The sequence below is a fragment of the Corticium candelabrum genome, chromosome 17, assembly GCF_963422355.1.
Source record: "Corticium candelabrum chromosome 17, ooCorCand1.1, whole genome shotgun sequence".
Lineage (NCBI taxonomy): Eukaryota > Metazoa > Porifera > Homoscleromorpha > Homosclerophorida > Plakinidae > Corticium > Corticium candelabrum.
In genome coordinates this window covers 825447-840898 of record NC_085101.1, presented here as the reverse complement: position 1 = coordinate 840898, position 15452 = coordinate 825447, and the positions used below count along the sequence as shown (strand labels likewise).

The window sequence follows — 15452 nt, the reverse complement described above, 5'->3', positions numbered from 1 at the left end:
AACGACATCCCTGCATGTAGAAATCTCTAGCAAGACCGCCTTCTCCTGTACCCAAACCGAGGAAGTGTAACAATTAATTAACATAAGAAAATTGAGCATTTTTTACCTATCTGGTATGGTAATGAAAACCATCTGCAGGATGACAATGCAGCTGCAGCCACCCACACAGTCCAAATTGCTAATAAAAGGAAAGAGGACTGCTGTTATTAGCTTGACCAGTTTAGAGTGCTGACCTAGATAGATATCCTTTGGGCCACAGAACTCCGTCCATCCAGCAAGGAGGAGATGAATGAAAGACGCAATTAAGAGTTGAGTGGCAAAAACTACAGTACCACTGGAACTAATTCATGACGTACCAGTTTAAATGATGTATGAAAAGCAGGATTGCTGCTGTAATCAAAGCAAAAGGTGTTCTTCCAAGTATGTATTCGAGAAGCCGTAAATGACACCAACCAAGAGTTCAGCAACCCAGCCAGCACGTAACGTAGTTTCAAAAAACTTGAAATATCAAAATTTCAAAGTAATGAAACATTAATATTCCTCTAAACCACGTGAATTGTGATGTACTCATCAAGAGTTTAAAGATACAATGCTGTCTGTATACATACACCGACTACTATCTGTACACATAAACTGATGATCAATCATTCAGCAACAACTCCAACCTATCACAGCTTATATGCGTGAGGACAAATGCTATAGCTAAGACTGCCCACTAGTTGAAATGGGCGCTAGTGTTACAGCTGGTATCATACCAACTGACTGCAGTGTAGATTGCAATATAGTAATAACATCAAGACGTTGCATTTCCATGAGAGCCCGAAGAAGAGCTTGCAAGGAACCACCCGATGCCTAACAGGTAGCAAAAATCAGTTAAGCCACAGCTGACATTAATTTAGTTGAGACAGCCAAACCGTGTGATGTTGAAGAAGAATTTGAGTTGGACTTTTCTGTGCATCACATGCTTCAATCAGCGAACCAACTCCTAGTTTTCTAGCCAATGTCCGCCAATCGTTCTCATCTGGCCGTTTCACATCCAACAAAAGAGCAAGCTTCAGACGGGTTACATAGTCAAGTTGGCTAAGGCCGCCTCCACCTACGAATATCAAAGCTATTTGCATTACCCAAGCACCATGCACCTACGCACGTGCACAAAGCCACATTAATTTGCCTTGGGATTTACCTTGTGTCTGCTGGGAACTAATTCCTTGACTAGCTGCTGCTTCCACAGCTGTGCTGAGAGTCTGAGCAACTGTTTTAGCTACTGGAAACATCTGGTATCCTGCAGAAAACTTTGGCAAAACATACTGAGGTGGCAGCTTTCCTTCTATGATACAGTCAACTCATACATGTGATTTTCTAATAATCAGCAAATTCTTGACCAAACCTTTCTTGGCTTTTACCGCATCTTCAAAAAGCTGTCGGATCTCTTGAGATGACGCGAGTTGTGGTGGTGTCTCATTGCTCATGTTCATGACACTAGCATCAGCACCACCAGCAACAAGAAGAGCACACAAGCTTCTGTCGTTCTTTGCACAAGCAAGATGCAATGGCGTTGATCCATTAAAGTCAGTGAAGTCAACATCTACACCAATCTACGTACATAAAATGACAGCATGCAAACTCCACATAAACCAGAAGAAACACAATACTATCATGATCTTCCATCTTACCTCAGAAATGAGAACACCAGCCATAGTTAGGTCACCAATATCAACAGAATGGTGAAGTGCAGTGCGACCACTCCTAGCATCCATGATGTTCATGTCTGCTCCACACTGCTGCAGTAGTCGTAGACAATCACTGTTCTTTGAACAAAGAGCTAAATGTACCGGTGCAAGACCTAACAAACTGATGGTCACACATCACCAAAACTATCACCCAACAACCATGCACTAACCATCATTGTTTGTGCGTTGAAGGTCAGGATACTTGGACTGACCCTCGCTTGGATCTGGTCTCCTAAGTAAGGCTTGCAGACATTGAGCATCCCCTTTTTTACAAGCTAAGTGAGCAGGGGTGTTGCCTCTTCTATCTGGTACAGTCAAATCAGCTCCAGCAAAGACCAAGCGCTCTACAACCTTTGATTGGCGTGTCAACACAGCCAAATGCAAAGGAGTCTGCATTAAATTATTCAGCAGATTCAACAGTTGCTTTGGCAATGTTTGCATTGTTGATAAGATAGCTTCTAATGCCTGAGAGCGAGCATGAATAATTGCAAGATGAAGAGCACTAATCAATACAATGCACACTAAGGTCATAGTGTCTGTTAGAATACTCAAACACACTCACGTATCACCATGATCATCTTGACCACCTATCAGAAGTTTGTGAGGATGCATCAGATAACGAGGATCGTTTGAAGTAGCATAGCTACGAAGAGCTGTACTGATTGCAACCATCATCTGCTCTTGAGCAAGACCACTCAGTTGAGTCAGTGGTCGTTCATCGGCATCATTATCGTTCGTTTCTAGCAGTTGCGACAACATAGATGCAGATGATGATGACATCGCAACGGGTGGAATTGGTTCCTGAACAGAGATGTCCATACCTTCCACTGTAGTTTGCCCATTTTGTTGCTGAGGCTGTTTTGAACGTCTTGGCTTGGCAACTGGTCGTTGCATCAAACTAGAAACACTAGCAGCTTGCTCTTGCTGGGTACCCATGGGCACAGTCATAAAACCTGACAAGCTAAATAAAGAGCTGACATCAGAAGGCACAGACATTCCAGAAGTCTTTAAACTGCCATCAAAGGCATCAGAAAAATTAGGAATCCGCTTCTTACGTTTTCTGCCAATTTGTTCAGCATCTGTGAACAAAGTAATATTTTCGTAATTCTAGCTAGTTCCTTTCACTGTACTAACCATACTCAGCTGGCTGATATGTAAACACTTTAGGTTCACTAACTTCACCATCTGACCTGCGTCGAAGCTGCATGAACACTTCAACTGGTCGTGTAATGCTTATATTCCAGTAACGAGGAGTTTTGAACACAATAGCATACTGCCGCAAAGTCAGTTACCTGACAATACCATGGTATGCCTTCATAAACTATAGTACCTGACGATGCACATCATTCGGAGAAAAAGATGCATTTGCTTCCCATAAGCTAGCACTTTGAGACACTAAAACAGCTAAACTTACAAGAAAGGCAACACAACCATCCATAGACATTATCTCTTACATGACGAGTTCTTGTCAAAAAATTTGACATCAATGTCATCTACAAACAAAGACTTGAGTTTAGTTGAACAACTAGCCTCTATAATCCTGCACTAATGATACAACCATGCCTTTTTGAACTCTATCACATAGCATAAAGACTTCATCTCCACCATTCACACCACCGGAGTTCCTATCAAGTCTACATATCTTTAGGGTAGATGCAGATGGAGCCTCTAAACAACAACCAGTCAACAAAATAAAAAACAAAGTAAACTGACACTCACTGCTGTCATAAACTGGATCAGATAAACATGGCTGAAGAGCACGAGTGAATGAACCACTGTCATCAGGAAGAAATGCTTGAAAGCAGAGACGTACAACACTCAGATTCATATTTTTAGCATCTTCATCAGCCTGCTTACGAAGTGGCTGCATCACCTCCTCTACACCACAAATAAACTGAAAGTACAGTCGAAACTTGCTAATCTGAACAGCCCGTGCCAAGCCCCATTCGGATTAGTGAAGCTATTCGGATCACTAAATATGCCGAAACGCATACCCTTGGAGGTCCAGACCTTCCTCGGACACCCAGACCACTGGTGCATTAACGTATCTCTACATATGTTATAGACTGTCCATATTAATCCATCCTAGATGAATGCTTGTTTGAAACTGCCAATGCTCTCTATCTCGATGGTTGCACGCTACAACAGAACTATGCACCAGCTGACAGGTCTAGAAGAACGAGAGATCGAGTTTCTCGCTAGCAGAAACGCTCACGTTACTGATTGGCCTGTCAAATCAACGGACATGATTCCAATAGAAAATTTATGGAATTAGATGAAACGTGAAGTAGAGAAGAAGCGACCAAAGAACAAGACGAAAGGAACTAAAAACTGGATACTAAATGTGCGGGACGGTCTTTGGCAATTGATATCCAAAACTATTTTACGCATAATTTATGATAGCCGTCTAGATCAATATTTTGTAAATGGTGTATCACACAACTATGTCCAACCACCAAAATAAAATCCGCCAATATGCTTTTTCCGTCAATTTCTTAGCAAGTGACCAAATATATTCCCGTCAATGTTTCCTCTCATACAGAAATTATATATAGCATAATTTATGCCATGTTATTACTAATTACGCTATATAGTGGAATAACTATAAATTAGCTTTAGTTAGCTATAAAACATAAATAAATTATAATTGCCAGCAACTCACCTGGCAGAGGAGGAAGAGGGCGATTTTCTACATCAACAACTTCGCCGTCAATCTCCGGAACAGCAGCAGCAGCTTGTTGAATGAGATCTTGCGGCAAGCTGCCTGCTCTTTCTAGCTGACTGAACTTGTCCCATGCGTAACGGAACAACAGAGCTCGAGGAACGTTCTTTTTGGTTTCGTGCAGGACGCCAAGGTTAGGAAAGGATGCGCTCATCTTTTGTTCTGGTCCTAGTTCAACTATACATTGTCCATTTCGAGTGTTCTTGCCCACAAGACTGTGAGCGTGAGGACGAGGTGGATTGTCAAGCGTGACAAGAGAGACAACGATCCTTGCTCTACCTTCGTAGTTGAACAACTACAAAACAAAACGAGTGTGGGATCCCCAGTATCTATCGTATGAACACGAAACACCCCACATCCGAAATATAACAGAGCTAGACCTGAACGGTAGGGAAACTTTTACGAGATTTTGTCGATGATGCTCCCGGCAGACCTCCATGAGAAGGGCCTTCACACGGATAACGGAAACGAAATCCCCTCTGAAAGGTAAAAAATGTCACATTGCCATCATGATGCGAGTGGCGACACAGCACTCACCGATTTTGGTTGCTCGAAGATGTCCAAAGCCGGCTCAGCTACAAAAACCAAAAACATCATCAGCGATTAAGGCTCTAATGCTGTTCTTCATTTGGTGCTGCCACATGATTAACGTCATGTGGGGAAAGCCCTTCAGTGCGGCGATAGGTCATGAACAAGCTCAACAACCTGCAGCATCGGAGTGCGAGCAGCGCTCCTGACGTGAGCCTATTGGCATGCTTCTTAGAAATAAGCCGTGGCTGAGACAACTCACTCGGAAAATTGGAGCTTGCAGATTCGCCGGCCACCGTTAGACGACCGACAAGCGTGCTGACGTCAGGTAGGAAGCCCGGCTGGAGGGCGTCGTCGAGTAACGCCTCTGCAATATCAGCATCCATCATGTTGCACCAAAGATTCTCTCAACTTTCGAAAAACCAAGCATGCAACGGTACACCCAGAAACGTTGTTCAGAGATGAGTGACGAATGCGACGATGAAATGTATTGGTTGGGGGAAATTGGGGAAACCAGATGATGTCATGGAGTACACTGCGCGTGTGTGAAAGCTGGGGTGTCCCATGCTATTTCGGTATTTCGGTTTCGTTGTACTGTATGCTGACAAGTTCTAAAAAATAGATCTAGGCGTCAAAATTTGCTAGTTTTCAACTCTGCTGACTGTTTTGAGGTAAGGTTACTCCGACAGCCCGATGCGCTCATGCGTAATGTGTGGGTATCCAAGGTTCAGAATGTAGGCAGAGCACGGTTACGTCCTCTGACGTCATCGGTGTGTTGGTTATCATCGTGTTGGTTTGGTCGTCTCGTTGGCATAGATCATTCAGTATGGATGGCTTGAAAAGAGTGGTCGAAACCACGCGAAGTGATTTTTTTCTGCTCTTGCCAATGTTATTGTGTATACGCGCTTTTAATTTGGATACGGAGAACACTATTGCTAGAGGAATGGATTCGTCGGTTACCGGTGGCCGTGACTTTGCTTTTGGAGTTTCAGTGACTATTCATCAGACGGAAAGTGGATTTAGGTGAGAGCTCATTCTAGACGGGCTTTGGCGCGGTTGCTGTCACTGTTGCTAGTTAGGTCTGTAGTTTGGACACCACCTGTTTGCACGTATTATACACTCAACCAAGCTTTTGTACTTTCGTGATCACCCATTCTACCTGCTACTGGCATGTAATTTTTTCAAGATCCACCTACGTGCTTGCGTGTTTTGGTACTGTACTTACACCTAGCAGTTCGAAGAGACTAGATTCACTGTTATCTGTTGTGGTTGATATTATTTGCAGTATGTTGGTTGGCGCTCCGAAGTCGGAGTCAAGAAACCACGCGGATTCCTCTAGACGTGGTGCTGTTTACAGTTGCTCTATAATGAAAAATGAACCATGTGAATATAAAGAGTTGGAGGAGCAGCTGAATGTTGGCAAGTTGATGTATTTGTGTCTGGCTTTGAGGCTTGCTTCTTACACGAACTTTACATTGTGTTTGGTTTCTCTGTTTGTTCGTCAGCTTGCACTGTAGATTCTCTTACTTTAGACTTGATAGCTTGCACTGTGGAATCTTGATAAAGGATCAGTTAGACGTCCATTAGATACTGCATAGAGAAAGGCGATTTTCAATGGTTTGGGTATGAAATCATGTGACTCAATTCGTGACAGTAGAAGGCAGTGGGACAGATTCTCTTGTTACATTGTGCCCTCCACAGTAAAAGTGTATTTGTTAGAACTGTTGAGTTGTCCTGCCAATTGTCTGGAAGGTCAGTGGGTCTTTCGGCTATTTTAAACTTCAAATTTTTACATTTTTCATATAAGGTTTTTATTTTTAAAATTTGCATTACGTTTTCAAATTTTGATCTTATGAGAAATCAAAATTTAAAATTTTATTATTTCAAATTTATAAATATTTAGGTGCAGTATATTAGAAATTGCTTTGCCGACGAGAAAGCGGACTTGGTTGTATATATGAACTGATCGCTGGATTTGAACTAACAGAAATTGAACGCGCACCCATTCTCTCAAATAATGTGAGTGCATCAGAAAAAGAAAATTGAAAGAACGAGTAGCAGTGTACATAGTAGGGAGTCGATCGGACAGTGTAAGGGTGCTTTCCAATGCATGCTGATACGTTGATTCAATTAAACTAGGTGTGGTTTCTGCTAATCACATCAGCATGTTTCTGTACTGAGTTTCTGCACTGTGTACGTCGCTTCAGACAGTTAACTCGAAGTGCTATTGTAGCTGAAGGCGCGTCTATGCATGGTCGCGTCATGAAGATCTACATGCATGAACTCGATCTACTTGACAGTATGTGATATATTTTATTACTTCGACAATTGCAGATGATTTAGAACTATTACAGAATTTGTGGTGATATATTTGTGGTTTGTAAATTGCTGTGCGAATGTTAAGACTCGTGTTTCTTGTTAGGTGTATTGCTAGCAGCCCAGTTTGACAGAGGTGATGAGTTATTTGGACAAACTTTAATGAGTTCAAACGGCAACCTTGTGGTAAGTACATTGACTTTCTTTGGATTGTGTTTTCTGTAGAAATTGTAATTTGTCAGGTTTGTGCACCTCGGTTTAAACTTAATAGCAGTCTTGATGTTGATGGACTGCTTATTCCAAGTTTTTACCCAGTTGGTAGATGTATGCTGTTTAATCAGAACTTGCAATTGGAAAGTGTCTTTTCTCCCACTACAACTTTGGGTAAATGACTGAATTTATATTTTTGTTTTATATAAACTATATTATGTTGTAGCTGGCTCTGATCTACCTGGCCAGGCATACATTCAGGGACAGTTTGGCTTTAGTTTGTCTATTGAGGTAGATTGTTGACCAGTGTAGCTTTGTGGGCATTTGTTGACTTTGGTTTACAGGGTGGCAATGATATGATAGTTGGCTGTCCTCGTTGCTGGAATGAAAGAGGTAAGTATTAGGTGTTGTTTGTCATAATGGATAGTAATTTGAGATTGTGTGTCTATTTGCTATTTCTTTTATTTACTGATTTAGTGATAAAGCTACTTGTGGCTTTGGTATAGCACTTCGGTGATGTTGCCTTGGGGTGCATTCGTTTATTCTATTCCAACTATTCTGGAATACGTGGTTGAAGTCATTGCAACCCATTCTTTTTCGAACACAACACAGTCCTGTTCACCCATTCCGGATTGCGGCGGGTTGTCTCCCGGAGCATCCAGGATAAGGTGTAGATTAGTGCAAGATGGACGCTCAACGAACGACTAGTATCTCTTCTTTCACTACTGCTGCCATCGTTGCTGTGATCCAAAACTTGCTAGAGGCATTAAGTGACAGCGAAAGTAGTGAAGAAAGCAGCGGAGATGAAACATTGGTTTTCATCTGTGCATGTACGGTTTGCGGTTTGGTCAAAACAAACAGGGTATTCCTTTCATTCTCACACCAAACCGCAAACTAAACTGAGTAAACCGGTCGACGGAGTGGTTTCATCGGAATGGTAAACCGGCCGTTCCGGAATGGTTTTCGAACGATTATTTCCTTGTATTCTCATTCCGGAATGGTTGGAATAGAATATACGAACGTGCCTGTGGTTTAGTGGCGATTCAGTTCAGGTAACTTATCTTTGGCTTTTCCATTGTTTGCGAGCAGGCAAATCATGGATGTTTGAATGTTCAGTAGGGTACTTGCTTGTGTTTTATTGTTTGGTTAGTGTTTGTCCAGTGTTTGCCTATCAGTCAGTACTTTACCCTTCAAGGGGATATTTTTGGGAATTAATAAATGCGAACCAATTTTGCTTGATGCACATGTATAAGTTACTTCATATGATCAGATGTTATCAATCGTTATGGATGTTTTTATGGAAACAATGCTCACTTACTTGACTACTTTTTTTGTGATCTTACAAGAGTGGAGGAGAAAGGGAGAACTGTTAGAAATTGATCATTGTGAATATGGGGTGATTTAATTAACAAATTATGTCAGGTTTGCACAATTGAAAAGCAACTGAAATAATGTCTACTTGTGCATTTGAGGTGTTAGCATACGTTTTGTAGAATGAAAGTGTGGCATTCTTTATCTTATAACGATAAGAAATAGTAATAACTGATGGGTTCAGGATGATAGACAGTTGAAACTTTGTATTTGAAATATGGTAAATCAACCTCAATTGCACCTTGAATTAGAAGCTGGATTTTGTTAGAAGACTGGTTCTGTAAAGCTATAATGAGGTATGTTTGCAATATGACCATGTTGACTTGCAAACAAACAGTTGCACTTGCAGTATGGGTGAAATCAGATTGATCAGATTAGAGTGACGGTCTTTTGTAGACTACAGTAGAACTTTGCTAGTCTAAACAGCTCTGTGCCAAGCCCTGTTTGGATTAGTGAAGTTGTTCGGATTACAAAAATGCATAGCTTGGAGGTCCAGACATCACTTCAGGCACCTAGACCACTGGTGCATTTACGTATGTCTCCTTGTGTGATGTGTTTGCAGTAAACGACACAGCTGCAACGACTACATACTTTTAAGTACTGTGACATTCAGGATTTAAAATAGTCAGATACGTACATAGATAACCGCTTCAGTGTGGCTACAGGCTGCCTTGGAATTCCTATTATGATCTGGGTATGTGAGGGAGGATGCTAAATGTAGTTCAGATTAGCAAGGATTCCGATTAGCGAGATTCTACTCTACTTCTACAGTTCCACAGTGCTGGAGAATTAAGTTAACGTAGGATAAACAGAAGTGCAAAAAGATTAATAGACAATTAATTTCTTATACTCTAGTATCTGATTTATAATATGTGGTGTGTGTGGCTTGGAGTACCGAATGGCTTGCTTGCAAGTGTTACAAGACTTTGCCAAGTTTGTGATACATGTAGCTCATAATTCTATTCTGGCAATTTCAACAATAAGTTAAACATTGTAATTTATGTGCAGAATTATATAAGTTTAGGTATTAGTACAGTGTAGTAGGGATTGAAGAGTGCTAGTGTGTTAGGCGAATCATTTTTCCAGTTGCGTCTGGGCTATTTGCACATGCTGAGTGTCACTTTTGTATGCCCTTCTCTTGTTGGTGGTGGTGTAAGAGAGAATCAGATACACATATTGCGAAGCAGCAGTTTATTCTCGACAGACTACAGGGCAGATCACCAGTTACCAGGTAGAGGTACACTGAATCTGCAAACCCTACAGTAGTGTTGAAGTGCAGGGGTTGAGCAAGAAGCATTACCAAATTCATGTGTTATGTAAACAATTTGTGGACAGACTAAAGCAGATTGATCTATGAAACAGTTTTGCTGCATTGAGCTCATGGCTTAGGAGGGGCTGGAGTGGAAACTTATGTTATATTTTCAATTTAGCAGGGAAAATTTTGGGAATACAGTCAGTGTCACTGTCGTTTCCCTTTAATATGCTTTTGCAACAAATTACTGGAACTCCAGGAAGGCTTTGTTGTCATCATGAATTTTGTATGTTGTTAGTGTTGCGATGACTTGGTTAAAAAAGCACTGCTTTGCTTTCAGAAGTCAGTTGGCAATTGTCTTAGCAGCCCCTCACCAAGTTTATGTTTCCGTGAAGCGAGTTTGTGTATAATAAAATGATACTATGCATGCAACATTAATGCTTAAAGGAGCACTTCGGAGAACTGTGCAGCTTTAGTGCGCAGCCAAAATAGCGAGGTCCAGTGATCGAGGGAGTTTGCGGAAAGTGTTCCTGCGTACGGATAAGTGCTTCGTAAACTGTTAGAACACGATCGACAACAGCGTCCACTGCCTTTAACGCCAAAGAATCTCACAAAATGCCAATTCTCTTGAATGTTGCCAGACGGAAATAAATCGCACGAAAAGAAGGTCAGTCTGTAGACAGTCTGAAAGTAGCACGAAGGTTTCCACCGTTCTTGGAGCGACGGAAACAACAGAGAGACCATTTCCGGGAACGTGGTTACGTCAGTAAGGCTGATTGCGCACAAAAAATGCTTCACTTGGCAGATGAAATTATTGAAACGGCCCCATCAGTTTTTAAGTTTTTAGACGTTCTTAACGGACATCTGTCGGGTTTGCTCTGAGATAGCGCCTATGGAGCGCCAACCGTGAAATAATACCTAGTTAGCGTGCACTAGATATTCATACGAGTGCTTGATCGAGCACTCAAAGGGCGTGTGAAAATGAATGCGTACGTGTGAGCAATTGAGCGCATGTCTCAATTATGCAAATGAGTGTGCGCAAACAAGTGCACGTGGGTGAGCGATTGATCGAGCACATGATCTGGCGCTCAATTATGTGAAAGGGCGTGTGCAAACAAATGCGCATGGGTGAGCGATTGATTGAGCGCTTGTTCGTGGCATAATGAGCACACCTGCCGGCAGCTGCATTCTCAATATCCGGTGCAAAGAGTAAAGACAAACAAACATCTTGATATAGCTATGGAGACTTGCTCAAATTGCGGAATTCAATTAACTGTAGCTTAGCCCTTGAGTAATCCTCAATGACATAATGTGCCTTGCTAGGAAGGTCGTTTGCTATATAGACACATCCTCACTACTATAGTGCTGTTGGTCTCATGATTCTTTATGCAAATTCATTGTAAATGTATTCAATTTATTCTAGTAGAATTTATATAGTAAACCCTTACATTCATCTCAAATAGCGTTGACGAATTTTTTCATTGCTAAGTGATAATTGGTAACTGCTAGAAGCGTTGCCATGATATTTACGTGTTTCTGGGGAAGTGTGAAAGTTGATGGGTTACTAGATACACAATTCTTACAAGATCTGCTGAGATCGTTAAATTCAACATTTACACCTTCTGCATGGTGTATCATAAAGCCATTCACATTGTCATAATATGTATATGTATATATATATATATATATATATATATATATATATATATATATATATATATAATTTACGGTCAAAACGTCATGACGCTCTTTGTTGATGGATGCTAGAAGGCACTTCAATGGAGCAGAGATCTTGTCAGACACCTGTGATTGCGAGATGGCCTTGGAAATTGACTGATCATCTTGCTTACTTTGATACAAACGTACGTAATTCGTTCCAAGTTCCAACCCAAATTTGTGTCAAGTTCAGCGACTGTTGCAAGTGCTGCCAGTGTGGCTGGGGAGATTTGAGAAAGACACCAAATATGATGACTAAAAGTTTTTTTTTGTGGCGCACTCTTCTATCTTCTTGTAGCGGAATCATCGCCAGCCTGGAAACTCTGAAAACCATTGCTACCAAGACAATTACCTCTAACAACATTCCGTTGTCACATCAAAGTTTACTAGTAGAGACTGATAGAAAGTAGACTACTTTTAGCTAAGTTCAGATGCCTGTTTTTGGGATTTGCCTGTTATGTCTTGTATAATGAGCAGGGCATATTTCATATATACCTATATACACATCATAAAGCCGTAGTGTCAGTTTGGGAATGTTAGCTATGGCAAGAATAGACTACTAAGGTACTTCCCTAGCGTGCGTTACACACTACATCTGAACAGCACACCACAGCCTAGTGAAAGAAAGAAAAACTTTGCCAAATATTTGGGAGGCATATGTCTCGTGCATCTTCATCTGCCATGCAGTACGTCCTATTCGAACGAAAGAATCCCAGGAAGAAAGACGAACTGGACCGCAGATATGCTAATGCCTATTTGCCTAATTAATTGAGTGCTCGTCTCGATCAATCGCTCACACACACACACACACACACACACACACACACACACACACACACAGATGCATTTCTTTGTGCACGCTCATTCGCATGATCAAGCGCTCGATTGCTCACCCATGTGAATTTGTTTGCGCACGACCATTTGCATAATTGAGCGTTCAATCATGTGCTCGATCAATCGCTCACACGTGCACATTTGTTTACGCACGCCCATTTGCTTAGTCGATCACTCAATCAATCGCTCACCCATGCGCATTTGTTTGCACGTGCTCATTTGCATAATTGAGCACTCAATCATGCAATTCATCGCTTACACGTGCGCATTTGTTTGTGCACACCCATTAAGTGCTTGATCAAGCACTCGTACGAATATCTTGTGCGTGCCGACTATGTATTTTGGCACGATTGGCACTCCATAAGCACCCAGATACCCAACTTGGTTAGTATGGATTTCCCATTAGCGAGAGAACGTGAAGCCAGCAGCTAGCGCATATCTTTGGACTGCTCCTTTAAGTTAGTGCTGGAGTACGTTAATGAAAACTTATTGCCAGTGCTCTACAAGCGTGATTGCAATCTAGATTTTATAACTACCAACTAAAATAGCATTAGAACACACAAGAATTGTTAGATTGAGGTAAACTTCCAGAAAGAGGGGAGGCAGACGTCCTTTGTATATTTTTGTGCATGTAATGCCAACCACTCCAATCTTCCTCAGTATGTTTATACCTGATGCTTTAGACAAACAATGAGTCTGATAACAAACAACTGCTAATTCAACATCGAGTATCAACTTGCTGATCCGATATTATTAAAATCTAGGCAAGAAATGATGAATTGCACCACATGAAACAGCTTTGTGTCACTTGTCTGCCATCTTTCTTTGCATAAAGCTGCGCATGATAGTCTAATTCAGCATGTTGTTATGAAGAGAAGGCAGTGATGGCTCTTTGCATGCTGATGACATTGCTTACTTGATTGCTGTATCCAGTGGTGGATCCAGAGAGCACTCCTTTTTGGCCTAAGCCATTGTTATCTCGCAGGCTTAATTGTCATTGCACAAGTGTGAATAACTGAAACAGCATGTATTTTAGATCAGACAAGGAGAGCTGGTAATGTACGTTTGTAGCTTAGTAAACAGAATTTGGCTATGATTATGATGGGGACAACTTGGAACTATGGCATGAACATATCAAGATGGCAATTAGTTTTGTCATCAGTATTAGCTAAGTAGTAAAGCCATGTCCACTCGTTAATGTTTCTCGCCATTCTATGGTAAAATCTTAGGTTTGCTAAGTAACTGATATCTAACTGCCTACATGAAGACAACCAGAAAACTAGTAAAGGCTTACGTGTTCACTGATATGTAGGGAACCGTAGACATGTTTATTACCAAATGCCCATGCCAAAGATACTACTGGTAACCTCTTGAGAACGTGGTTGGGCTGGTTACCCAATCTAACAAGTTTAGTTTAGCCTTTTAAGTTAAGCAGCACAAACTTTCGGTTGATGATGCAGTCACATTTGTGTAACACATGTGAGTAACTTAAAGTTTTAATGGCAGTGACAACAAAAGAGGACCTCTTGCGTTGATGCTCCATGTTTCTGTCGTTGGTGATTAACAAGACCTGCCTTGTTTTGGGCTGTAAAAGTGCAACCAGGTTGAGTACAGTGTAGGTCGGTCTGATCTGATACTTGCTTTCCCTCATTTCTTTCCTTCTTGTTTTTTCTATCTTTTACATTTCCTCAGCTTCCTCATTCAACTCTAACTACAGCGTCCACTATAGATCTCCCTTTAGCATGATGTTGAGCAATGTGTATCCATTCTTTGTTGAGCTTACATTCTTCAAATCTCTCATCACAACATGGGCCCATCTCAGTTTCTGGCCGCCTACAGAGCGTTTACCTCCTTCAAACTTGCAAGTCAGCAGTTGCCTTGGAATACGATGAGGTTCCATCCTTGTGACGTGGCTTAGCCACCTTAGCCTTCTCTTCCTGATCATTGTTTCTACAGTCTTAATACTTTCCTTAGTCCGAACATCAGTATTCCTCTGCTTCTCTCATACTGATGCCCAGGGTGATTAGTAAGCAACGAATGCAGAAACTGCAGTCTCTTGATGTGCTGAGACAAAGGTGTCCAAGCCTCACTGCTATAAAAAAGAGTTGGTATGATAGCTGCCTTGAACATTCTTAGTTTAATAGATTGTTTGATTGATTTCTGATGCCAGAGGATTTTACAAAGAGATCTGAAGCTGTTGGATTCTTTACAAATTCTTGTACTAATCTCTTTGTCTAATTGATAAGATGATGTGACAAAACTTCCTAAGTATTGAAACTCCTCTACAACACCTACAGGCTCATCTGTGCTCTGTAAAGTGACCCTTTTAAGAAGTTGTTGTTGGTTGTTAGTAATGCCTAGAATTTTTATCTTTTGGACACTGATGGAAAGGCGCATTTGGCTGCAGCTCAGATCTAGATCTAGTAACATCTCTTTCAACTCATCCATAGAGTTTCTGAGCAGACATGTCATCTGCATACTCAAGATCTGGGATCAAGGTTGATCTCTCATCTGCTTTCTTCTCCCCACTAGCTCAGCTTTTGTGTTAAACAAGATGGTAATTCTATTCCTCGGGTGCTTCTGCGCGTGCACGCACACACACACGCACACACCTTGAACCTGCCATACCCACTATGGGCTTAGGCGACGCAACATTTCTGTCCATACTTTTCGATCTTGAGCAAGCGCTAAATCGTCAATTCGCGACTGTTTTAGATTGACACTATAGTGTCTAGTTGACACCACGTGCTGGTCTTTGATGGCAAATAGATTG

At 41.4% G+C, this 15452-nt stretch overlaps 2 protein-coding genes across 3 annotated transcripts; one reads left to right on the top strand and one right to left on the bottom strand.

Moving 5' to 3' along the window:
• Positions 1–577: 577 nt before the first annotated feature.
• LOC134192757 (nuclear factor NF-kappa-B p105 subunit-like) lies at positions 578–5458 on the bottom strand. Of its 2 annotated transcripts, none has more exons than XM_062661505.1 (16): positions 5243–5458; positions 4990–5027; positions 4833–4931; positions 4393–4747; positions 3450–3608; positions 3294–3398; positions 3185–3223; positions 3061–3125; positions 2865–3003; positions 2293–2809; positions 1901–2232; positions 1674–1843; positions 1388–1595; positions 1184–1327; positions 915–1096; positions 578–852 (listed from the first exon to the last, which is right to left on the bottom strand). In XM_062661505.1, exons 1-16 carry the CDS (start codon positions 5367–5369, stop codon positions 703–705), a joined length of 2829 nt encoding a protein of 942 aa, XP_062517489.1. In that variant the 5' UTR covers positions 5370–5458; the 3' UTR covers positions 578–702. The 2 variants fall into 2 exon arrangements, with proteins under 2 accessions (XP_062517489.1, XP_062517490.1); XM_062661506.1 differs by having other exon boundaries at positions 5158–5347.
• A 26-nt stretch (positions 5459–5484) lies between these two features.
• Positions 5485–8048, top strand: LOC134192758 (integrin alpha-8-like). Its single transcript, XM_062661507.1, has 7 exons — positions 5485–5651; positions 5706–6003; positions 6266–6399; positions 7403–7482; positions 7539–7680; positions 7733–7797; positions 7851–8048. The coding sequence occupies exons 2-7, from the start codon at positions 5807–5809 to the stop codon at positions 7908–7910; spliced, it is 678 nt and encodes a 225-aa protein (XP_062517491.1). The 5' UTR covers positions 5485–5651; positions 5706–5806; the 3' UTR covers positions 7911–8048.
• Positions 8049–15452: the final 7404 nt, after the last annotated feature.